Source organism: Eublepharis macularius, chromosome 9 (assembly GCF_028583425.1).
Source record: "Eublepharis macularius isolate TG4126 chromosome 9, MPM_Emac_v1.0, whole genome shotgun sequence".
Taxonomy (NCBI): domain Eukaryota; kingdom Metazoa; phylum Chordata; class Lepidosauria; order Squamata; family Eublepharidae; genus Eublepharis; species Eublepharis macularius.
This window is the reverse complement of record NC_072798.1, coordinates 44,570,791-44,595,568: the sequence shown is the minus strand read 5'-3', so window position 1 is coordinate 44,595,568 and position 24,778 is coordinate 44,570,791. Positions and strand designations below refer to the sequence as shown.

Below are 24,778 nucleotides of genomic sequence, written 5' to 3'. Positions count from 1 at the left end.
TCGCCACTTGAGTTTTCTTATAGCCAAGCATGGCTACATCTGCAGATACTTAAATCTACAGATTGGGGCCAAACTGACAGAAAACAGATAGTTCTGCAAATTTGGAGGAAGTTCCAAGTTTGAAGAAAAATGTGAAAACATGAAAAAAATACATTGGAGCGGTTTAATCCCCCCACAATAGGGTTCCCAGGTGTCTGCCAATAGTAGGCAAATTCCCAGCAGTTTGCCCCATTGCCTGCCAATTGCTGATGATGCAAGCTGCCCGGTGATTGCCTGCCACTGGCAGGCAGCCCAGGCAAAGGTCAGGTGGAGCAAGCTCCAAGTGGGGTGTAACAATGTCTCTTCCTGAAGTGACATCATCATGCTTTGCATGGGGGATGATTTTGGCCCCAAATGGGACAATTCTAAAAGAATTGAACCCTTTTGGAAGTGACGTCATCATATCAGTGAGTACCGGGTTTACCCCTCCCATTGGGAGGGTATGGGGTAAGGTTGCCAGGTCCCTCTATCTTCTCAGCAGGAGGATAGGGGCCTGGAACTTACCCTCGTGCACATGCATCAGCGCATGTACTCCGGTGGCGTCATGATGACATCACTTCTGTAAGTGCCGTCATTGCGCTGGCCGTGGGAGTGCTCCCGTGCTCTGATTTGGCCAGTTTGGGGCCAAATTGGAGTGCAGGGATGCTTCCGCGGCGAGCATGAGGGATGGGAGCGCACGCACAGTGAATGCTCCTGAAGAGCGTGCCAGTGGTGGGCACGCTCCGGGAGTTTGCCCCCTCCCACCGATCGCTCAGCGATTGGTGGATAAGGGAGCAAATCCTTGGGAGTTTGCCCACCACTGGCGGGCACGTGGTAACCCTAGTATGGGGACATGGCAACCCTACTCCCAAAACAAGAGCATTGTCTGTGTTTGTACAGATAATACACCTTCTTCCTCCTCTGCTGGTGGCTAGAGCTGCACTGGGCCCAGCAGTGGAGGGAGGCCTTAAAAAATAGAATTGTCTCAGGCCTCTCTCAAGTAGACATGTGCACGAACAGAAAAAAAATGAACATGATGTTCATTTTTGTTGCCATCCACGAACAACAAACAATGAACACTGACGAACATGATCCTGTCATGAACATGTTTGTTGTTCGTTGTTTGTGGGGGCCAGCAGGCTCTCCTCCAGCCATCAAGATCCCTACTGCACCACTCCCAGAAACCCTACCTGAGCAGGCAGCAGGAGCAGGCACCCTACCAATAATAAATAATAGCTTGGCCCCAGAGCCTGGCAGCAGCCCTGGAACTTGAAGGGGTCGATCCCTACCGCACCACTCCCAGAAACCCTACCTGAGCAGGCAGCAGGAAAGGTACCAATAATAAATAATAGCTTGGCATTGGTCTTGCTCCACGTCATTTTTGGGTGTTGTAAATGGCTTGCACTCAATGAGGATCTGCATGGAGAAAACATTGATTGCCCCTGATGATGTCTTTGATGACGAAGAGCTGAGTGAAAATTTGCTGGCCCTAGTTCTGGGCATCTTCTTGGGACTTCCATCTTCCCCTTGTTGCATTTCCATCTTCTCCATAGCTCCAGCTAAAAAGACAAGAAAAGACGCAACCATTTAAAGTGACATAACCTCAGAGACTTACTTGGTTACTATTTGCATTTACACCCCTGGAACTTCAAGAATGGGACTCTTGCTTGTTGATTATATTTATGAATTGATAGACAGTCAGTTGCAAACATATTTATTAATGTTGTTATAATTATACACTGTTAAAGGAAATAAGCTTGTCGCTTACACATTGAACATTGTATTGTTAGTGTATGATTTAATTCAATATATGATTCTTTGGTCTTTCTGACTATCAACTATTATTACTCTCCCCTGGGCGGGACTTTTTTTCTCTCGACCTTTTTTTGCTAGTATTTACCGGGGGAAGCCACAGTAGTTACTTATCAAGCTAAATGGGGCTTAGATTGGGGCTTCCAGGGCAACAGCAGGAGTTCAGACAGAGTTCAGACAATCCCTGCCTGAGTTGCTATGGGAATTGATTGCAGGTGCCAGACTGTCTGGCTTGACGAACAGCAACAAACAGCAACAACGACCATCTGTTCATTTAGAATGGGGCCTCATGAACAGCTTGTTTGCGAACAGCAGATTGGGGTGTTCGTGGGTTTTTTTTTAGTTCGCATTGCTGTTCATGCCCATCTCTACTCTCAAGTCTCAACCTCTGAGAGGCCTGCTTCATTGTAAGGATTTTTCTCATCTGTACTCTGGAGGCAGAATTACATATATAGATACATTTGTTTAGAATTAGTGACTATTTCTGGACTGAATTCTATTTATTGGATCTTTTTGCTTCTCCTTTCATGGGAAACCTGAAGTTGTGGCTCATAGCATACTGTTTTTACTATTTTCCAAAGATATTTGGCAGTAGTGAATCTCTGCTGTCTAAATTCTATGTAAGGATGAAGAACTGAGTAATATTTCTTCTTTCATTTAACAAACAGTCCATCTTATCATGTCACAGATTGTTTTTTGAAGGTCCCTTTCTGTTTCATAAACAATTTTCCACATAGCATGGAGAATGGCCGTTTGTCTGAGTATAAAGTAAGTAAGGAGATGGACAGGAGCAATATTTTCTAGTTTAAATGTGTTTTATATATTCTGTTAATGTTATTTTTTTCTTTTTTATATTGTTCTTCCCCCCCCCCATAAACTTAACCACCATTACCTCTTCACAGAACTAGAAGTGACCTCTATTAATTTCAGTCAAGATTTTAATTTTGTAAATGAAATTTTAAAAGAAAAACTGACAATAAATGTATAGTTAAGTTTAATTTTATTAACTGAGATCATGCAAAAAATTACTTGCAGATTATATTCAATAAGCATCCAAAGCATTTATAAATCTTTTTGAGAATAGATGACATCGATTTTAAGAACGTTCAGGATGATAGTAACTCCTGGAATAGCAAACTGGATAATTTTGAAAAAACTTCTGTCCCCAAAGACTACTTTTCAAACATGAAAGCCAATGTTTTCATCCTAGGTGGAATGTATGCATCCTAAGCATCATGTCTGGATGTTAAAATGAAACTCTATTCCCTCTAAATATATTCAGAAGTTTTTTAAAAAGAAGACCCTAGATTGATGTGTTCCTGGTCTTTGCTATTTCAGACTTCTACATGATTGTGTTTTGCCAAATAAACATTTTAAATTAAATCAGTTGTCTGTATATGAATCACATGGATCAAGAACAGAGGAGAACCCTGCAGTTAATCTCCATTGACAGAAGGGATTTCCATCATACAGAATAAGACTTCCTTACCTTTTCCCTCCCAATGCTTCCCTAAATAATCCACAAAAAGTTGCTCTTGGGAGACTGCCTCACCAGACAACATGAGTGTCAAGTTACAGGTCTGTAGCAGAAGGGGCGAAATGCCTCCCTTCTGTTAGTAGAAACCTTCTGTGGTATCCAACTAGAGATGGGCACGATCAGCATTACGATAGAAAAATACCCACGATAATGGCGTTCGCGTGATTGGGACCCAGCGGATCGGTGCTGTCCACAGCGACCGATCTAGCATTCGGGGGGGGGCTTCATCGGGGCTTGATTCGGGCCATCAGGATCTGATCGGGGATGCAGACAATCAGGCGCCAGTAATCTATTCCCGAGGCAACGGAGCCAGGGGAATGCCTGAGCTGTGTTTGCCGTCCTTCTGTCGCCCTGGAAACCTGAATGGAAGCCCAGCTTTCCTTGATCAGCAGGGCTTCCTTCCAACCACGGAGCAGCAACACACTCACCACCAGTTGGGCGAAGAGACCCAGGGGAGGGAGGGGGAAGGGGGTGTTCTGTAGCCATGGGCACTCCAAACTTTTTTGCTTTTTAAAAAAACGGGGCTTTGTAGGAGGAATGGCTGTTTTTCTGTCTGTCACTCTGTTTTTAACCTGCTTTTAAAACACTGTATTTTGTGGGGAAACCTCATCCACGGCTCTGTGTGTGTGTTTAAAATATGCTTTTGGAAGACTGGCTGCTTGCTTTTAAAATTGAGTGGGGAGGAATGGAGGATTCTGTCCCTGCTTTTTTTTAAAAGCTGGCTGAAACATGTTGACGGGGTATCTCTATTTGGAGAGGCAGGGACGGGTTAAAAACTCCCCCCCTCTGCTCTAAGTGTGTGTGTGTGTGTGTGTGTGTGTGTGTGTGTGTGTGTGTGTGTGTGTGTGTGTGTGTGTGAACGTCCCCTCCCTGAGGGGAGGCGGCTCGTCGCCGGGTTAGAAACTTCCCCCCCTGCTCTAAGTGCGCACGCGCGCGCGCGTGTGTGTGTGAACGTCCCCTCCCTGAGGGGAAGCGGCTCATCAACAGGTTAAAAACTTTTCCACCCCTCTGCTCAAAGAGTGTGTGTGTGTGTGTGTGTGTGTGTGTGTGTGTGTGTGTGTGTGTGTGTGTGTGTGTGTGAACGTCCCCTCCCTGAGGGGGAGGCAGCTCGTCGCCGGGTTAAAAACTCCCCCCCCTCTGCTCGAAGTGTGTGTGTGTGTGAATATCGCCTCCCCGTGCCCTCCGGGCCTGGAGGTCCTCCGCCACCACCCACCTTCCCACATAGCTGGGAACAGCGGGGCGCCCCTCCGCTTTGGCCTCCCCGATCTGATCCACAGATTGGAAACGGGAGATGATCGGTGTGGATTGGTGATTTGGGGTTGTCGCCAGCGCAGATCCATGATCAGCTTGATCGGTAATTTTTTTTGGATCGTGCCCACCTCTATATCCAACCCACTAAACTGTGGTCAGTTTTGGCTATACAATGGTATAGTTACAAATGCTAATCAGTTCATACACTTTATCTTACCAACTAACTAAACTTCTATAGACTGACTCCGAATACTTCAGTAATGAAATTTCAACAGGGTAATAGGGGCCAGAAACAGTTATCCAAGCCCTGGTTATCATGGTGCTGTTTCCCAGTATGACAAAGAAAAATTGGAGTAAATTTGCTATCCCTGATCACTTGTAGCGATTGGGTTGGATCAAAAGGAAGGATTTTTCCAAAATGAGAAGGATATCTTTGAACCCACTCTTTAATTTCTACTGATGATTGTCTTGAAAACTGACAGAAAAGAATGAAATTCTTTGAGAGGCATTTCAACCATCTAGCATGGAAATGTATCTATGACTGAAGTAATTCCCATATGCAATGAAGTATCATTTGATATAGGCTACATTGTCTTTCCACTAAGTCCATGTCCTAATATACCACGTGCGTATATAAGAAATGCATAAGGAACATTTTCATAATTTGTGAATGTTCTCATCTCAATGTTTCAGTTATAGGGAAAGATGAACTGATGGAAGTTTTCTTGTTTCCAATTTTTAACAACAACTGCGCTTATATACCGCTCTTCTAGACAGAAGACCTCTCAGAGCTAGATCCGCCACACAGTGGCTGTTCACTTGCTGTCCTTCTTAACAAGAGACTAAAAAGGATGCCCCATTTAGTCAAAGTATGTCAACATCTTTGAAAAATTTTGCAGGGGACAGCAAGAGATACTCTTCCAAGTCAGAGTATAATGCAAAATGATTCCACCCAAACGTTGCTTAAGGCAATCATTTGAGCCCAGCAGCAATCACATTGGTCTGCCAGATGGATCCCTTCACTACTTTTACATTTGAACATGGACTTAATTTGTACACATGGGCTAAAATTTCACCAGTCTCTTTACAGCTTGATGACATTCTTGAGATACCATGAGACTGAGCATATCCTTTCTTTTCCCAGATGTCTGACCAAGGAGACTATACTGATTCCATGAGAAGATTACCCATATATTTCAGCATTCCCATTTGGACAGAATAGGCATTGTATGAATAGGTATTGGTCAGAAAATTTGAGGTAGCATGCCAAGCAGGTTCAGTTTGGATATATAGACCATATTATTTATTGTTAAACATTTAATCTTAACGTTTTCAAATTGTTTGACAACTGCATAAGTCCCCACTGTCATTCTGCAAAAATGTTTGATATTTTAAAATAAATTGTTTATTTTAACTGTGCATGGACAAGGTCATTATATTTTAATTAGCAAAGCTGGAGTAATGCTAAGGGAGAAAAAAAAGGGATGATCCCTGAGAATGATTTATGCACGTAAATCAAAACCTCATTTTTAAAGATCCCTCAACTTTCAAATAGGCACTACTAGTTCTAATCATAAAAAGTTAAAAGTTATTGTGCTTTGCAAAATCAAACTGAAGCATATTGCAGTCCATCAAACAAACAAAATGTCAATTAAGGTAAATTTCTTAGATCTTTTCCCATCTAGTTTTAGGCCTGGTTATGGAACCAAAACAGCCTCGGTTGCCCTGATGGACAACCTGCTCCAGGAGATGAACAGAGGGAGTGGGTTGGGATTAGGAGGAACCATTCTGCACTGGTTCAGTCCTACCTAGAAGATAGGTTTCAGAAGGTGGTGCTGCAGGACTGCTGCTCAGTCCCTTGGTCGTTGGACTGTGGGGTGCTGCTAGGTTTTATCTTATCCCCTATGCTCTTTAACATTTATATGAAACTGCTGGGTGAGGTCATCCAGAGATTTTGGCTGCACTGTCACCAGTATACAGATGACACTCTGCTCTATCTCACACTTCCAGCTAATTCCAGGGAGGCTCTAAAACCCCTGAACTGGTGCCTGGAAGCAGTTTTGGAGTGGATGTGGGCTAATGAAGCTTAATCCCAACAAGATGGAAATGCTACTGGTGAGCGGAAAGTCTGACCTAGGATTTAAGGCGTCACCCATTCTGGATGGATTTGCATTCCCCTTGAAGGAACAGGCCCATATTTGGGGGTGCTCTTTGACCCAAGCCTACTACTGGATAAACAGGTGGCAGCTGTGGTAGGGTTGCCTGGTCCCAATACCCTCCTGGTGGGAGGAGGGGACCTGGCACTTATTTGGAGTGTTTTTCCTGTGTGCCAATATGATGACATCACTTTTGGGAACTCGCAACAGATGTGCTCCTGCACTTTATGTGGAGCCAGTTCAGCCATGGGGGCAAAAACTGGCCCTTGTGAAGCACAGGAGCATGCCTGCTGCCAGGCACGATGATGTCACTTCAGAAAATGACATCATCTCGCTGGCAGAGCACTTGCTGCATGCTTGCCCATGCAAACCCACTCCCCCCCTTTCCCCCCTGCCAGTCAGGTAAGTGGTGGCAGGGGGTGTAGGCTGGGAGTGGAGGATTCCCCCCATCCCCACTGTCTGGATGGAATCTCTAAGCTGTGGCCCAGAGTGCCATTTACCAGCTTCATCTGGTTAGCCAGATGCAACCTTTCCTGGGCAGGAAAAATTTGTCCACTGTGATACATGCCCTGGTTAAATCTAGATTAGATTATTGCAATGTACTCTACGTTCAACTGTCCTTGAGAAGTATTCATAAACTGTAATTGGTGCAGAATGCTGCAGCCAGAATGCTGACTTGAGTGGATTGCAAGGATAGAGTTACCAATCCTCCAGATGCGGCAGGGAATCCCCCGGTGTAGTGTACTGGGAGCTTCAAGCAAAAAGGCTTTCGTAGAAGGTTCCGTACAGCTGCATTCCGATTGGCCGTGTTGTTGAGCCGGCCAATCAGGATTCCCCTACAGACTAATGAACTAATGAATAGGGTTTCTGGATACCGGGTGTTAGCTATTGGTTGAGGTTAAGTGTGGGCTTGTTCTGGAGGGGAGTTGAGTGTTCTATAACTTCTGTTTTGATATTTGTGCTTTGAGTGATGCTCCTGTTAATAAAGAGTTATTGGAAATTGTTGTACCCACTACATAAGACCCACTCCCACCCTCTAACCCCCCCTTACCTGGATGGTGGGGAGAAAAGGTGGGGGAACGTGCCTCCTAGGACCCACTCCTGGGCAGTGTGGCATGCTCCTGCGCTCTGCAGTCAACCGATTTGGGCCTCAAACAGGCCCAATTTGGTCCACTGTGGAGCGCAGGAGCGCTGCTGGGAGGGCCCTGGAGAGCTCCTGCATTTCAAAGCAGGCCAGTTTAGGCCCCACACAGGCCTGATTTGGCCCCAAACGGACCAAAATTGGCCCACTGAGGAGTGTAGGAGCGTTCCCAGGGGCAGCAGAGGGCCCTGCATGAAGATGTCACTTCCCAGAAGTGTCATCATCGCGTGGCCCCTGGGAGCACATGTACTTTGCGCACGTTAGATCTCCACACTAAAGATGAGTGCCGGGTCTCCCACCTCCTGCTGGGAGGGTAAGGGGCAGTGCTTTTTTTCAAGGGGAACACAGGGGAATGGAGTTCCGGCACCTCTTGAAAATACTCGGCAATAGTGCTTGAAAATAATATGATTTCAAAGAATCCCGTGTGTTTCTTTTTCATTTCCCTCTTGAGAGTTCCGCCACCTCTTTTCCCAGGAAAAAACCCTGGTAAGGGGACATGGCAACCCTACGTGTGGACTATATCAGTCCAGCCTTGGCCCATCTACTCTGCTTCCCAATTGGTTTCCAGGCACAATTCAAGGCATTGATATTGACCTTTAGAGCCAGTTTGGTGTAGTGGTTAAGAGCGCCGGACTCTAATCTGGAGAGCCCAGTTTGATTCCCCACTCCTCCACTTGAAGCCAGCTGGGTGACCTTGGGCTAGTCATGGCTCTCTGGAGCTCTCTCAGCCCCACCCACCTCACAGGGTGTTTTGTTGTGGGGATAATGGCATACTTTGTAAACCGCTCTGAGTGGGCATTAAGTTGACTTGAAGGGTGGTATATAAATCGAATGTTGTTGTTGTTGTTATATGTGGTTTGGGACAAACATATCTGAAAGACCACCTACTCTTACGAACTTACTCATCTACTGCAGCCATCTTTGGAAGCCCTGTTTTGGGTACTTTGCTTTCTGAGATTAGAAATGTGGCAACTCAGGGGGAGGGCATTTTAGTTATGGCACCAGAACTCTGGAACTCTCTCCCTATGGAGAGTCGTCCTTCTCCTTTTGTTGCCATCTTCAACTAACGGATGAAGACTTTTTTTGTTCTGTTTGGTATACTTTCAGTGATCCCTCTTTCATGCCCAATGTTTTAACTGTTTTAAATATTTTAATTGTTGTTTTTAATGTCTTTGCGTGTGTTTTTAAGTTCTGGTTTTAACTGCTTTAATGATGTGTTTTGGTTGATTTTAATGGTTTTATAATTTGATTTTAGTTTGTATGTTTTAATTTGTTGGCCACCTTGGTGGCCCCTATGAGGGCAGAAAGACATGGTATAAAAATATAGCATTTTAAAAATAAATAAATAAAATAAAATAATTGCAAATGGGCACATTAATCCAACATTCTGTTTAGAGGAACAAAGATCTGCTGATGGAGTTTCTGTTTTATCAATGACTAGTATGTGCATTTCTTTGCCATCCTACAGAACAATGAATTTCAGTAGCATTAAGGGGAACTAGTTTGCATTATTTCACCAGAGAAAGTTGCCATGGTTCTTACTTGAATTTACATCTCACATTAGCTACCAACAAGAGCTGTCATTCCAACATACTCCCAATTTTCATAATTATTGTGTGAAACTCTTGCGACTGAAGTAGTAATGGTTGAATTGGTGCAACCATTGCTAATGGATGCTTTCCACAATTTACACAAGAATGGCAGCTACAACTGGGCTGCCCCAGTCACATGAATCATCATCAGGAAACTAGGACTGCTAATGTATCTTGTCTTTTTCTGTGTCTTTTCAGGTTCTTGTTTTAAGTTTAATTTGTTACAATCAAGGACTATATGGGATCAGAGATGAACTTAATAGGACATTCCCAGGTCCCTGTATCTGATGGATTTTCTCTTTCTGAAGGGCATCATTTATTTGGTAAGTCAGACAATACACTTGGAACCAAATGATAATTCAGTTCAAAATATGGGGAGAAATGCTACTTTTTTCTAGCAAACTTCTGTAAGCTGAATTCTCTTTCTAGAAATGCTCAAGCATTTCCCTTCAGGAAACAAAGACCACAACAGATTTATTTTTTATTTTGAAATTTGTAATCCACTTACTTGTGATAGAATTCTAAGTGGCATAATATGATTTAAATATGAAAGCAAACAAGAACATCCATAAATGAACAGCCAACCAAAACTGTAGGGGAAAAATTAGAAAAGTTCAGAGATGTTAAAAGATATATTTATTAAATGACTTGGGAATCTAACAAAAATTGTAGAGATTGATTTTGGTTGTTCTTTTCTATAATTCATTAAAGACCAGAAATGATAGATGTTTACATGTATGAATGTAACCCATATTGTAATTCAGCCCAAATTCACACTACAATAGCATAAGGAGCATGCTTGCTAACCTTAACTAATATCAGGTGGTCAATAAAGGAACTGAACATTCCAAGCTCCACTCATAAGGAGAAGCAAAAGACCAAAGAAGCAGAGCAAGAGGGTGAAACAGGGGTTATATAGCTACTTATCTATTCAGGTCAGCAAAGGTCTGATTTAATAGGGAGAGGTCCAAGTATCTGGGTAGTCAATAATCCTAAAATGTAATCCAGTGGGGAAGAGAATACACATTTGGTGTATCACAACAGAAGCCTTGGTAGCAGTACATGGGTAAAACCAAAACAGAACATACATTGGGCAGATTCTGGCTCTAGTTATAGGATGAAAGCCTTTTCAGAGGTGAAAGGTAAGAGAAAGGTAAGTGAAAGGAGGTCTCCAGTCTCTTTGTTACCTCTTTTAAAGGGCAGTTTTCCACAAAATATATTAGAATATAAACGTTTCCCATAAAATCAAGGGCCCAAATAATGACAGCTTGTGTATATATTTCTAATAGCCAAGTATTGTGCTCCCATGCAGATTAAAAATCTTTAAATCTTACAGGACTGAGAGATTTCTGCAAATCTGGTAGAAATCCCCCCCCCAAAAACAAAGTAAAATAAAATAAAATATACATCAAAAGATCTTTCCAAACAGTGATTAATTAATTGATTAAAATATTTCTACCCTGCCTTTCCCTTCTAGCTCAAATTAACATATAGTTACTAATTATAACCATACACAATACAAAAAACCTCCATTAACTTCCCCTAACAAATATCCTTACAGTAACTTTTAAAAACTTGTAAGGAAGGTGCCCCCGCCCCACATCATCAGATGGGAGCAATTACTAAAAAGACCTTCATCTGGTAGATGGCGATGCAAAGCAAGCAGAAGGTGGCAACTAGAGGACTGTAACTGGTACATGGTGGCAGATATTGCAAGGGGAGGAGGGGACTATGTGTGGTGTTTTGAATTGCCAAAGCAGCCAAAACAATGCCCAAAACTTGTGCCACAAGTTTGGGAGAGAAGCAGAAGCAAGGAGAAAAGAGTGGGAGGAAAATGAGATGGTGGGATCTGTGAGAGGGTGGATGAAAGGAGTAAGAAAAGGAAAGGAGGGAAGAAAAGAGTGTGTAAAGTGAGCAGCTGAGTGGATGACGGAGCAGTTGGGTGGTTCAGTGAGGTGGTAGGAAAGTAAGTGACTGGGGAGAACAGGGGAAGAGAAATAGAGCCAGCCTGGAGGGACAGAAGAAGGTTGAGGAAATGAAGCTCAGTAAGAGTAGAGAAATGGGGGTCACAGTGGAGGAGGAATAGGTTTCCACCTCCATCAGATGTTCTAATAGCTTCCCAAATTTTTATTTACTGTTACTTAATATGCCATTAATGTCTTTGTTTGGTTTTGGTATAACATTAATGAAAATGGTTTTTTTTTTTCATTATCTGAATACAAAATGCTAGTGCAGAAAGCAAAGTCTTGGAAAACCTGTGCCCCATATAAAGCTACCACCAGCACTGGCCTTGGCCTTTTAGAAATTGCTCAGTCCAGTTGCAAAAGCAAGCCCAAGCTATGAACATGACATCAGTTGCAGCAGTAGCAGTACATAACCCATGGACGGTACAATATTCAACTCTTATAAGGCTCTGCTACCTGCTGTGGTTGCAAAGCATGAACACATTTGTTTGCCATTCCCTTGGACCTTGTAAAAACAATGATCCAGTTGCTATTTCCTTTGAAATCATAGGCTCTGTCTACAAACTATTCTCATGCTTGTATCTTTCCATGAAATGACTTTGCCATTTATATCCCTATTCATTTATGTTTGGAGTATACTCTCTGACATAAAAGTTTTTTTTTAAAAGCATGCAGCCTACCTTTTTTCTGTCAGGTTATTTCATATTCATATTTAGCTGCAATTCAATTGTTCTTGGCGGGTATCACTTTGATCTTAATGTAACTGCCTTTAGCAAGCCAGCTGATTTTTTTTTTTGCAAGAAGCAGCTCGATACCAAATATTTAGCTAACCTATTCAATTATCTTATTTAATAGTTCATTAATCTTTGGAAAAATTACTCTTTTCTCTTAACACCAGTAACAAAAAGGATTTAAACCCCACAGTTCCTTTCTGTAGAACTAAGAGAATTTAAGTCTAAATACATGTTCTCCTCTTATACTGATGAAAACTAATTTTATCCAATATAACAGTAAGTCAGCAGCTCTGATTCAGTTATAAAGGATATATTGGTGATTATAGACATGCCTTGAGCACCCAACATCTGCAAAATCTAAATAGTTTTCTTCACCACAAAAATATCATAATGACCATTTGTTGTCCTTTAATGGTACCCCAAATCACTGCCTGAGGTAAACTATATCAATCCACCCAGCACTTGCTTCTTCAATTTCTGAATGTACAAAAAAACTAAAACAACAGCACTATCTTCTGAGATGGTAGATATTTATTGGGATTATTTTTACTTTAAGCTAGTGTAGAGTTTCTGGAACTGCAATGGATTGGATGAGTTGAAGTGTTGCCCTCATGCGCTGAGAGGAGAGGGGCATTGACTGCATGTTAAGAAGGCTTTTCCTATGTTTGGTTGAGGGAAACCCTTCCATACAGGGCTCAGAGGCAAGAAGAGTTGGTGAGGCAAAGGAACACTTTTAAAAACAAAAATATTTTTCTAGCCACATACAAGTAACCATTGTCTTAGGTGTTGTGATCATCAATGAACTAATTGGATTATATACATTTATTTATTTTCCCACAGCTAAAATAGTGAGAAGACGCAATCTGAATGTTAAGTTACCCAAGTTTCTAACAAATAAATAACTGGGGATTGAGTATTTCTTCTGAAGTTTGCAGGACTGGCACATTCTCCTGGTGTTGCTAGACCTCAAGCCTTGCAATAGTTTCTGGATGAATTTTATGTGTGGCAAAATGGTACAATTCAATATTATCTAGATTGGAGTCTGATATCTGATTGCAGATATTGTTGTAGTTTACAAACTATTGCACCACTGAGTTATTCCAATATGGCACATACTGTATACATTTAATATAATTTGTAAAAAACAGTACTTCAAGTAAAGCTGTATAGTTTTAGAAGTGAATAGAACTGAACATGGCTTCGTAAGTGTGCCCTCTCAGAGGCAGGTACTTAGATTTTAATGCATTGCACAGGAAATTTGGCATAGTCATTTTCTCAGACATTTTTCAAACTGACTCCTCATACAAAAGTTAATCAGTAAACTACATAACCTCTAGCCTAGTCTTTCCTTGGCTAGTCTTAAAGGAAGTTTTAATTTTCACTTCTGAGTAAAGTATTGGGATGTTAAGGAAGCTGAGGAGATCCATGCTGTAAAAGAAGTATTGTTTTTTGGAATTGTTCCATCAATTTTCAGACTTAAACCTTCCCAAGGTAAGATATTTTCTGAGCTCTAGTATTTAGGGCTGGTTTGCAGCCCTGAATACCAGATAAGACTATTTTAACTATACAGATATCTGTATCAAGAAACTGGGGCTAATAACCAAAGGTACCTAATGCTGTTACAGCAAGCTGATCTCGTGCTCATTTGTCTATGCTATTTTTGTTTTGTTTATTATTTTCCTTGTCTTAAACCCAGATTTCTTGTGTACTTCTGTCTTTGCAATTGTGAATGAGGATGCATACACTATGTGAAGGGTGAACTGACTTGAGTCTTATGTGGTCTACTTTTTTTTAAAAAAACTAGAATTCCTGTGTTTTAAGTTTCCAAAGCAATAATACATAGGATCACCTAACCATTAAGACTTAATTAAGCTGTGTTGTGATCCTGAGTAAGCATTCTTGCTTAAGAACGTAAGAGGTTCATGCAGGATCAGATTACAGATAAAACCAATGTTCTGCCTACTCCAACAAATATAATAGCGCTAGGTGGCCACCATACATTGATCAGTGAGCTATGCTCAACCTTTTCCCTTCCACCCTGTTATACTTTTTTGTATATAGTGAGAAGGGAGAGCCAACTGAACAGCTAGAGGTTAGAACAGATTACTTCCAGACACAGTGACTGGCTGGTGCCTCCCACCAAAACTGGAAGTGTTACATTCCCCATTCAACGAAACAGCTAATCCCACACTTCCACCCCACCATTCCTACCACCCCTCAGCTCTACCTTAACAAGCTCCTCCTACTTGTCCCCCTTCCAACACCACCCTTGGAAGCCTCACATCAGGTATGATAGCTAAATGGAAATTCCATGGTGAACCTTTACACAAGCAAACTGATCCCCACACCAAAAGGAGCTGTCTGCATCTCCATATCAAAGGAGTTGTTTACATCCTCCCTCTCCTCCTCCCCCCTCCCCTCCCCTCCTCTATATTTGACCAGTTTCCTTCTGCCGTCCATGCATCTGACGAAGAGAACGTGATTCTCGAAAGCTTATGCTACAATAAAATTGGTTGGTCTTAAAGGTGCTACTGGACTCTTTTTTATTTGAATATCTGGTGTTGGAGACCAAAAAACCCTAGGAGGTTTCTATTGCTCTCATATTGTGGTTGGATTCCTAAATTTATTTGTTTAGTCCCTGTTGAAAACAGAATACTGGACCATATGGAGACAAGTGTCATTCCCATAGCCATGAACTGGGTATGTACAATGCAGACGTCAGGCTTGAGGCCAAAACACCAGACCATGCATTTGGCCCCTCAGTTGCTGCTGAAATTCAACATCAATTTTAGAAAAGGAATGAATGATTCTTTCTGAGAGAGAAGTGATTTTCCCAAGACCACAAACTGAGCATGAAAAATGGTGGTGTTTGAGAACCTAAACCCTCAAAATCATTTCCCTTTCCAGATACATCCATTGCATTCCTGACCTAACATTTGCTGAAATTCTCTCTCTCCTCACCCTAGCTTGCCACGTTTGCAGTGACAAAAGGAAAAACAAAACCCACTGAGTCTCATAAAGCAATATTGAACATACATATTGCTTGTTCCATGATGTATAATTAACTGATGGAATTCACTGCCACAAGGTATGACATGCAGCATATCCCCCTACCTCAGGGGGATACAATGAGTTGTACATTTCAGTCTGCAGGTGAGGGAATCAGATATGTATTGCTTCCTTCCTGTAAGCATAGCAAGGAGACAGCTGGTCTAGACCATTTCTCCCTGTTGTGCTAGGCTTGCTTTTTATTGGTATCAGACGAAGGGAGCTCTAAATCTCAGAAGCTCATACCTGAAAATCTAGTTGGTCTTTAAGGTGTTACGTCTGGGACCCAAATCTTGTTCCATTTATTGTTGTTATTTTTAATTTGCAATGAAGGTTTTTTAGTGGAGCCACTGAAAAATGGCATCCCTCATCCACAGTGTGAGGCGGTACACTCCACTCTACTACTTTAGAAGATTTTAGCATCTCATTCTGCTGCATGGGTAGACCAGATGGCTTTTTAAAAGGTAGACAAATTGTATTGTCGAAGGCTTTCACGGCCGGAGAACGATGGTTGTTGTGGGTTTTCCGGGCTGTATTGCCGTGGTCTTGGCATTGTAGTTCCTGACGTTTCGCCAGCAGCTGTGGCTGGCATCTTCAGAGATGTAGCACCAAAAGACAGAGATCTCTCAGTGTCACAGTGACACTGAGAGATCTCTGTCTTTTGGTGCTACACCTCTGAAGATGCCAGCCACAGCTGCTGGCGAAACGTCAGGAACTACAATGCCAAGACCACGGCAATACAGCCCGGAAAACCCACAACAACCATGGTAGACAAATTATTTGCAGACCAGCCTATCAATAACTGTCCAATGGTAGCTAAATGGAAGCTCATGTTCAGGGTCAGTATACTGGGAAGTTAAGATCACTCAGCACAGATTTTCTCTGAAGGTCAAATAATCAAGCCAATTTAGGTTTTGTATGGTTTGTAGGTTTTTTAGCCTTTTTTTGTATTTCTTTAACTTGTTCAAGTAATCTACATTGTTTTATTAAACTTAGTTTCAGAGGATAGTGATGTTAGTATGGAGTGGCAGAACAAAATTCTACTTCAGTAGTATCTTAAAGGCATATAAAACCTTATATCCTGGGAAATGTTGATGACCTTTAAGGTGTTACTGGACTGGAATTTTGTTCATTCATTAAATTGTTTCTTCGGTCATATATGCCAGTGTACTAATTCCTGCTTGGGGTTGCCAGGTCCTTGGGGGCTGAAAGTAGAAGATAGGAGGTGTTGCGGGGGTCACATCAGTGAGGCCTTACATCATGTGTGTGAGTACAGCATGTATTCTAGAAAGCCCCTGTGTCGCCAGGGATCCTATTCCTCTGGTGGGGACTGGGGATCCCCCACTCCCCCCCTCTTCCCCCCCCACTCACCTGGCCAGTGAAGGGGAAAGGCATGAGAACGGGCCTCCTGGACCTGCTCCTGGTGTGGTGCGATGATGTCACTTCCCAGAACTGACATGTCATGTATGTGTGGGAGTGCTCCCACACTTCGCAGTGAGCCAATTTTGACTCCAAACAGGCCAAATAGGGCTTGTTTAGGGCCCACATTGGCCCACTAAGAAGAGTGTGTGCGCTCCCATGCATGCACAGTGACATCACTTCTGGGAAGTAACATCATCATGCAGGTGTGGGAGCATGTGTGCATGAAGTGCGCAAGGAGCACACCAGAAACAACAAGAAGGTAAGCACTGGGTCCCCCCTCCCACCAGGAGGGTAAGGGGACATGGCAATTAGGGGTGCCAGGTCTGGGTTGGGAAATTCTGGAGATTTGGGGGGTGGAGCCAGGAGAAGGTGTGGTTTGAGGAGGGGCCTCAGTGGGGTATAATGCCATAGACTGCACCCTCCAAAGCAGCCATTTTCTCCAGATCTCCAGGTCTCACCTGGAGGCTGGCAACTCTAATGGCAACCCTACATGTCACTCTGAGAATGACATCATTCCCAGCATGATGTGGAAGGGACGGGTCACAATGGGGTTTGATTCATTACAACCACCCCCAAATTTAGTGTTTGGGGCCAATTTGAACTGAATTGGCCTCCAGCACAACCCATCCCTTCCCCATCGCATCTGGAATAACATCATTCCCAGCATGATACTGGAGCCTGCTGGCACGTACCATGTGTTCCAGAGTTTCCTACCCCATTCCTATGCCCTTCACTAGCCATATGAGAGGTGGAGGGAGTGGAGGCTGGGAGCAGGGGATCCTTTGCCCCTCCCAGGGCCTGGTAAATCTACATCCTGCTTAGGGTTGCCTACCTCTAGGTCATGCCTGTAGCTCTCCTGGAATTACAACTGATCTCCAGACTACAGAGTTCAGTTCCCGTGGAACTGGCTGCTTTGGAGGGTGGGCTATATGGTATTATATTCCGCGGAGGTCTTTCCCCTCTCCAAACCCTGCCCTATCCAGGCTCCACACCCACAATTTCCAGGAATTTCCTAACCGGGAGGTGGCAAACTTACTCCTGCTCCTGTTAGTAGAATCACCTGTTTATTTGGTTTAATTTCTTTATGCTGCATGTATAAAAGAAAGGTTTGTATGCATTTTATGCAAACATGGATGATCTAGGTTTAGGAATCCATGTTGGGTTGTAGGTGATCATGTTCTTTGAGTTCTGTTCTGTTCATTTGAATCAGGAATCCCTGCATCAAGCCAATAATATTGAATATTTATTCCTTTTTCTTTGTTACAATTTTGTATTGGTGAAAATCTCATGCTAAAAAAATTCAACTACTAAATATTTTATATTTTCGGTGAAAATGTTTCAGTCTATAAAACATTATAAATATCATGAAAAGGACAGGAACTTCAAAGTTACTCCCCATTAACTTTATCTTTTTTTGGTAGCGATTTGGTACAGAACCCTCTTGTTGAGGATTACAAACAACAGATTATACATTTTGGGTACAAGCAGGGAGAAGAAAAACTATAACTCCTCTGAAGAACAGACTCTTGGTCAAACCAAAGTGTCTGATATTAAGTACATGCAATGTGAATGCTAAAATATATATTAATTGAATGTCTGTTCTTCAGCTTGAGGCTGTTTTCTGTACCCCTGCCCTCAAAGGTGAGGGAGTAGTTTCATGAGACAGGGGTCGAATCCACATTACTCATTCTAAGTCGCATGTTCTCCGCATTCCCCACGCAATCCCGAGTGCCGGTCACATTACCTCATTAAACAGACACATTTCATTCGCATTTCTCCCGAATATGTGGTCACAGGTTTTCAACGGGAATTTCACGGTGGCCGTGAACAGGCCAATGCGCAATTTACGCGGTTTTTTTAAAAACCACCCCCCTTCCTGTCTCTCTGGCTGTTCCGAGAGTTCCTATTGGCTGATTCAACTTGCAAGTGCTCCGTAGTCTGCAAAAGACTGTTTTTGACTTCATAGCATTGGATTTATTGATTATGCTGTTTCTGAATCAAATCTGGTAGTTTGAAAAATCATTTTGGGGTGAATCCATCCTCAGAACGGACTCGCGAAACTTCCTTTTTAACTGTTTTTTTTAATATATATATTACTGTAATACCGAAATTACGAAATATCAAAATAATGACACTCCAAGAAAGTGAAACTTCAGTAAAATTCAGGCACTGAACTGTCCTGCATAGGAAATGCCCACGAAAGCTTCCCACATGCTTCCAAATTTCCAAAAAAGAAATGGGAGAGAGCCATCAGTGCTGTCAGTGGGGGAAAGAGAGGCACCATTATCTTCAATGATGTTTTTTTATAAGGCAAGATCGAAATAACGGAAAAGTACGCTCAAAAAAATAAAAAAAAATGGGTGGGGAAAAAAGGTCCCGCCCAAAAAAGCAGTTTTCGAGCGGCCGTGTGACCAGAGGGACGCGCGAGAAAGACGGATTGGAAGCAGGAATGTGAAAGAAGAGGAAAAAATCACGGATTGGAGGCAAACGGAAGATATCTGATCAACATGTGGGTAATGGGTGAATGTGGATTCGACCAGGGTTTTCTTTGTGATGGCATCCAAACTTTGGGATGTCTTCTCCCTGTAGGTTCACCTGGTGCCTAATTTGTTGGTATTCAGGTGTCAGTCTAAAACATTTTTGCTGGTTTTAGTGCTGGTTTTAGTGCTGGATTATTTCTTCTGCTGTTTGAGTTTGTTTTATTTGGTTTGATTGTTTTAATTTTAGTTTTGTTTTATGTTGTAAGCCACCTTGAGCAGTTTTCTGGAGAGGCGTCATAAATAAATAAGTGTGCTATAATGCAGACAAATATTGAAAAATCATTGGCACACAGATATTTAGTAACATGACAATTAGAGACAATTTACTGAAATCCTGTGACCTCTTATTTCTGGAGTAAATTCATGTAACAACTACAGAGTAGCTATAGAGTAAGTAGGGTTGCCAACTCTGGGCTGGGGAAATTCCTGGAGATTTGGGGGCAGGGCCTTAGGTGGACAGAGTCTGGAGAAAAAAAGGAGCTCAGCACTGGTGTGATGCCATAGAGTTCACCCTTCAAAGCTGCCGTTTTTCTCCAGGACAATTGATCTCTGAAGTTTGGAAGTAAGTTGTAATTCCAGGAAAATTCCAGGCCCCACCTGGAGGTTGGCAAACCTAAGAACCAGTGTGATGAAGTAGATAGAAAGTTGGACTAGGACCTGGGTTCAAATTCCTACTTTGCCATGAAACTCATTTGGTAAACCAGAGACATTTTTTTATCCTGTTCTTCTCCAAAAGGTTGTTATGGGGATAAAATGGGGTTACCTTGAACTCCTTGGACAAAGAGTGGGATAAAGGTCCATAGGTAAATGGTAAGCAGTCCTTTAAGGTATGAGTTTTAGGACTGAAGCAGATCATCATTTTTCAGCTGTCTTGAAAATAACATTGGATTTTCCAAATTAGTTGTTGAACTGGTTGCAAATCAATGTCATAACCTATCCAGGCTGCAGATCAACCAATATTTGATCACTCAACCTTTATGAAGTTTCCTGAATTTGAGCTGATCTGTAAACAGGACACAAATGTTGAACCATTTGTGGAACCATTGTACTTATTCTGTATGTTCAACCCAGGATGACTGAACATCTATAGAGATTGAAAGGGGGAAGTATAAAAATGATATTAAGCAGCCCCTTAAACTAATGTTTTGGGAACAAAAAGCTGTACCAGTGGCGTATATTTTCTAATAATAATAATAGACTTTCTTTTTTGTGTTATTATCTAGGTGTGTTTCCAGAGCCAATGACTTCTCCTGAGCAATATTCTGATGCATCCCCTTATTCACAATACAACACCGTACATTTCTCTCCAGTGCAGCCGCCAGTCTCTTCACCTCATTACTCCAGCCTTGGCTTTTGTTCCCAGCAGCCTGAAGAATGGTACTCACCTGTAATGTATGAGTTCAGGAAAATACCTTCTGATAACTTTTTAATAAAGGAGCCGGAACTGGGGGGCATGCCTGTTGCCAAGAAGTCTCGAATGGGTCCTTCCTCAGGAAGAGTAAAAGGCGAAGAGCTGTGTGTTGTTTGTGGGGACAAGGCCTCTGGGTATCATTATAATGCCCTTACTTGTGAAGGCTGCAAAGGTAAGATATAATTTTAAATGGCTAAAAGTAGAGCATGAGGCTATTTATATGTCATATTCCATTTACCTAACTAAATGTTGAAGCATGGTCAGAATAGGAAATTATGTTTGCTTCAGGTAGCATTATCTCTTTAGCCAGATTTAGACACTTGAGACAATAGCTGAATATAAGCTTAAGGCCAGAGTCTGTAGCTGATTAGGAATGGCCAAAAACTTCAGATGTTTTGCACAGATACATCCTGATCTAGTCATTTCTTTTGAGTAGGGATTTTGAATGCATTCTCTTGAGCAAAGGATGGCTAAGTTCTCCTGCTGGAAATGCCTTCCCTAATAATTCCAGCTGATCTGATGTGACCACTCCTTTGCTCACGCTGCTCAACGAGTGGTATCCTCCCAGTGCACATTCAGAAGACCTTTCTGCACATGATCATTGATTTAAGCAACTTTCAGTAATCAGAATGGAATTGCAGGTGACCCAGTATTTCTAGTGTGCAGGAAAAAATGCATAAGTTTCATAGAAGATAACTTCATAGAAGATAACTTCTCATGAAGAAAGCTTCATGGGAAGCTTTTTTCATAAATCAGATGTTCAGAGAGCCAACAGATTGCAATGGTATAGCTTGTGAGAGACCAGGGTTCAGCTCTCTAATGAGCCGCAAAGCTCATTGATTCACCTTGATCCAGTCACTTCAGCTTCAGAGTCACTGGGAGGATGAAAGGGGCAAATTATGTACATCACTCTGACTTCTTTGTTTGAAGGAAAGAAATAATATAGTTAGATTAGTAAATGGATTTTCTTGATCATTTAGCTGCCTTTTTCTGTATGGCCTCTACTATAAATTAAAATATAAATAATACTTTTAAAAAATCAGCCGTGTAGGTTGATTTTCAGTGGATCCCATTGAATTAGTAAGAAAGATACCTGTTCACAAAGAGAATTTTGTACCTCAGAAGTCAGAATTAGAATAATTATTCTGCATAACTATCAGCTATGGTGTACAACTATGGTGTGCTTATACTGAACTTAGATCAAGATTGGTAGTCATGTTAGTCTGTAGCAGGATAAAAGAGCCAGAGAAAGAAGTAAGATATGTCTCAAGAAAGCTCATACCCTACAATAAATTTTGTTAGTCTTATAGCTGCTACTGGTCTCTTGCTCTTTTCTACTTATACTGAAGTTGTTCTAGTAACCCTCTCTGTCCTTTACTTAGCCACTCACACTAGTATAGCTCATTATGAAATCATGGGAATGTTACTTTTTAAAAAAATATTTTGTCTGAGGAATAACTGTGGACATTTTGAAAGCAAGCAGTTTATCAGGTAGAGCTGTCCAAACCAAATTCAATCAGTAAGCGGCATTTTGGAACTGTGGCATCTTTTCAACGAAATGCTGTAAGCCAGGAGTATGCTTAGTTGGAGGTATCTACCATGACATAAGCATATTGATATTTGAGTCTAAGAGAAATTAATTCCCTAACACTGATTATTTTGTCTTTCAGTAAAATATTTTTACATATTTAAATTGTGGTGAATTCTGGATTCAGCTAAACAATCTCCATACCAGTTTTGTGTTTCATTTCTCATAATACAATACCTAGAGATTTATTTATTTGTGTGTTTATTAAAACATTTATATACCAGCTTACTGCTCTTGAGAAGACCCAGGGCAGTTTATAGAAAGAAAATCTTCAAGCAATATCAATATATTCAGACAGAAAAATTAAGACAGTAGTATGCCACACAAACAATGATTAAACCAACACATTAGGAAATGTGGGTCCAGTGCAAGTTAATTTCAAACTGCCTAAAAGATTGGCTAAGTAATACTGCATTTTAACACTTCCTAAAATCAACCAAATGTATTCTTCCAACTTTAATATTAACTATTACATATATGATATTTTTGAGATCACTGATAGATTTTTGAAAGAATGTGGACTTTGTATTTGTATGTTTGTATTTGTTTAAGATACAGACTGGGATTATGATTTTTAAAACTAGTGAATTTTTTTTTAACTGGCACTGTAATATTCAGCTTTAAATCTCTCATTCCCCTTCCTTGATTCAGTATATGGAAAAGTGCTAAACTCCTAATGAATTATGGAACAAAAAATGTGACTGTGAGTTAAAGCACTAAATGATTTGCATTTCAAAAGAGCTCTGTGTCAGTCAAAAATATTTCAATAGATACCGTACATAAGACATTTTAGATGCAACTTGAAATGGACATAGCAAAATGCCAGTTTTGTTGATAAAGGATGCCGTTTTATTATTCTGTAACAAAAATCCCTCAAAGTCTACTTTAAATTAGGGGCATGCCTGAGCCAGGAATTATAAACTGGATGAGATTTAGAGACTTTGGTATACAAAATGAAAGGCAACATGGGGACAAGAAAGAGAGATGGTAATCTGACCTGGAACCTGCTCCTTTTTAGTTTCCCAAGCACTCTGAACAGGTCTCCTTCCCCAGCTGTAAGCCAGGGGAAGTATTTGCTGTTACCCAGTATCCACAAAAAATGCATAACGTCTGCTAGGACATTTAAATAAAGTGGATCCTCTAGCTAAATGTAAATGTAGAACACAGAAATTAATTGTTTGTATGGAAGCTGTCCTCAGAACTGTATCTGGCAGAACTCAGAGCTAGGCTTACCACAGGATCCTGCCAGCAGCAGGCAAATTCCCACCCTCAATCTTAATCACTCTTGCTCAATCGATTTAGCAACAAGAGAAAACTGGGGGGGGGGGAGACATCGTGGATGCAGCGATGTCACTCCTGAGATCACCTGGAATTGTCATCACAGTGTTCAGGATACTCCCCCGCCGCACGCTTTGCCCCCAAAAGTTCCTGGGATTTGCAGGTGCAGTGCTGGCAACGCTATTCAGTGGTGAGGAGTCTAAATTAGAACAGTTTAGGCAAGATACCCTAAGGGATCTATCAAGGTTGGACCAACTAGGTAATTTTAATCTTTGGACTTATTTACTTATAAATATTTATGACTAAGATAATACTAAGTCTGAAAACTGGACATTAGAAAAGCCAAGAGGGAAATCTGAGTGACACTATGAGAAAAATAAATACTTGCTGTTTCTAAATATAAACAGGTACTTGTTAGATAATAGGCAAAGTATATATTTAAGGGATATGTAATCCAAAATTAAATTTCCAAATGTTTCCCTTACCAATTGTATTGTTATTTAGGCAGGTTTGGTGTTAGTGGTGGGTGAAGGATTGTGTGTGACCTCAGAAGTAACTTGCTTTGCTCATTTGTTCCCCACCCCCTTCCCCGGTCCTTGTTACAATCCTATATATGTCTACTGAGAAGTAAGTTCTATTCCCCACCCCCACTGCCCCCTGGTACTTGCTTTCAGGTAAAATGTGCACAGGATAAACTATTACTTGACTAGCTCCTCCTGTGGTTTCTCCTGGAGGGGATTCTTTCCTCTGTCTCTCTTGCTGTCTGCTACTGCCTTCTGCAATGCTTCCTCCTCCTCCATTTTAATATGAAATAACAACAAGAGCTACACTTCTTTAAATAAATACACACAACCCAAGGCAGGATGTGCATCACTAGGTTTGGAGCTACCTATTGAGCTACCAGGGCATGGCTCAGTGGCCCAATGACTTATGGCTTAATATCTGGTTCTTATGGGTGAGTCTGTTAAAGAGAAAGGGCAGGGAAGAGCAGGGCAGGGCTTGCTCCATAAGACTGGCATACAAAGTGAATTCTCCTGGGAGCACTCAGCACAGCTTCTGCCTGAGTGTTGCCTTTGCAGTCCCATGTATTTATCACAGAGTGAGACCAAAAAGAACCAGAATATGGTAACTGTATTTGAGCTCCATTGGCTAAACAGCTACATTTCATCACTATTAGGAGTGGTTGTCCTCATGGCCTGAAGGAGGAGGCTCCTTTGCCCCAGGTTCACTGGTAATCCCAACAGACATGCAATGCAATCCAAAGCATGTATGTTTGGAGATTTACT

The 24,778-nt window shown here is 41.7% G+C and overlaps 1 protein-coding gene across 4 annotated transcripts in view; it reads left to right on the top strand.

Moving 5' to 3' along the window:
• NR1H4 (nuclear receptor subfamily 1 group H member 4) overlaps positions 1–24,778 on the top strand; it is a 56,577-nt gene that overhangs the window by 3,412 nt on the left and 28,387 nt on the right. The window contains exons 2-4 of one of the 4 annotated variants that reach the window (XM_054988297.1): positions 6,629–6,733; positions 9,706–9,830; positions 20,439–20,798. In XM_054988297.1, the coding sequence (XP_054844272.1) occupies positions 9,746–9,830; positions 20,439–20,798 (445 nt within the window). In that variant the 5' untranslated portion in view covers positions 6,629–6,733; positions 9,706–9,745. Of the gene's footprint in view, positions 1–4,449; positions 6,734–9,705; positions 9,831–15,171; positions 15,294–20,438; positions 20,799–24,778 lie in introns of those variants that run through there. The other 3 variants (XM_054988296.1, XM_054988298.1, XM_054988295.1) reach the window with 3 other exon arrangements.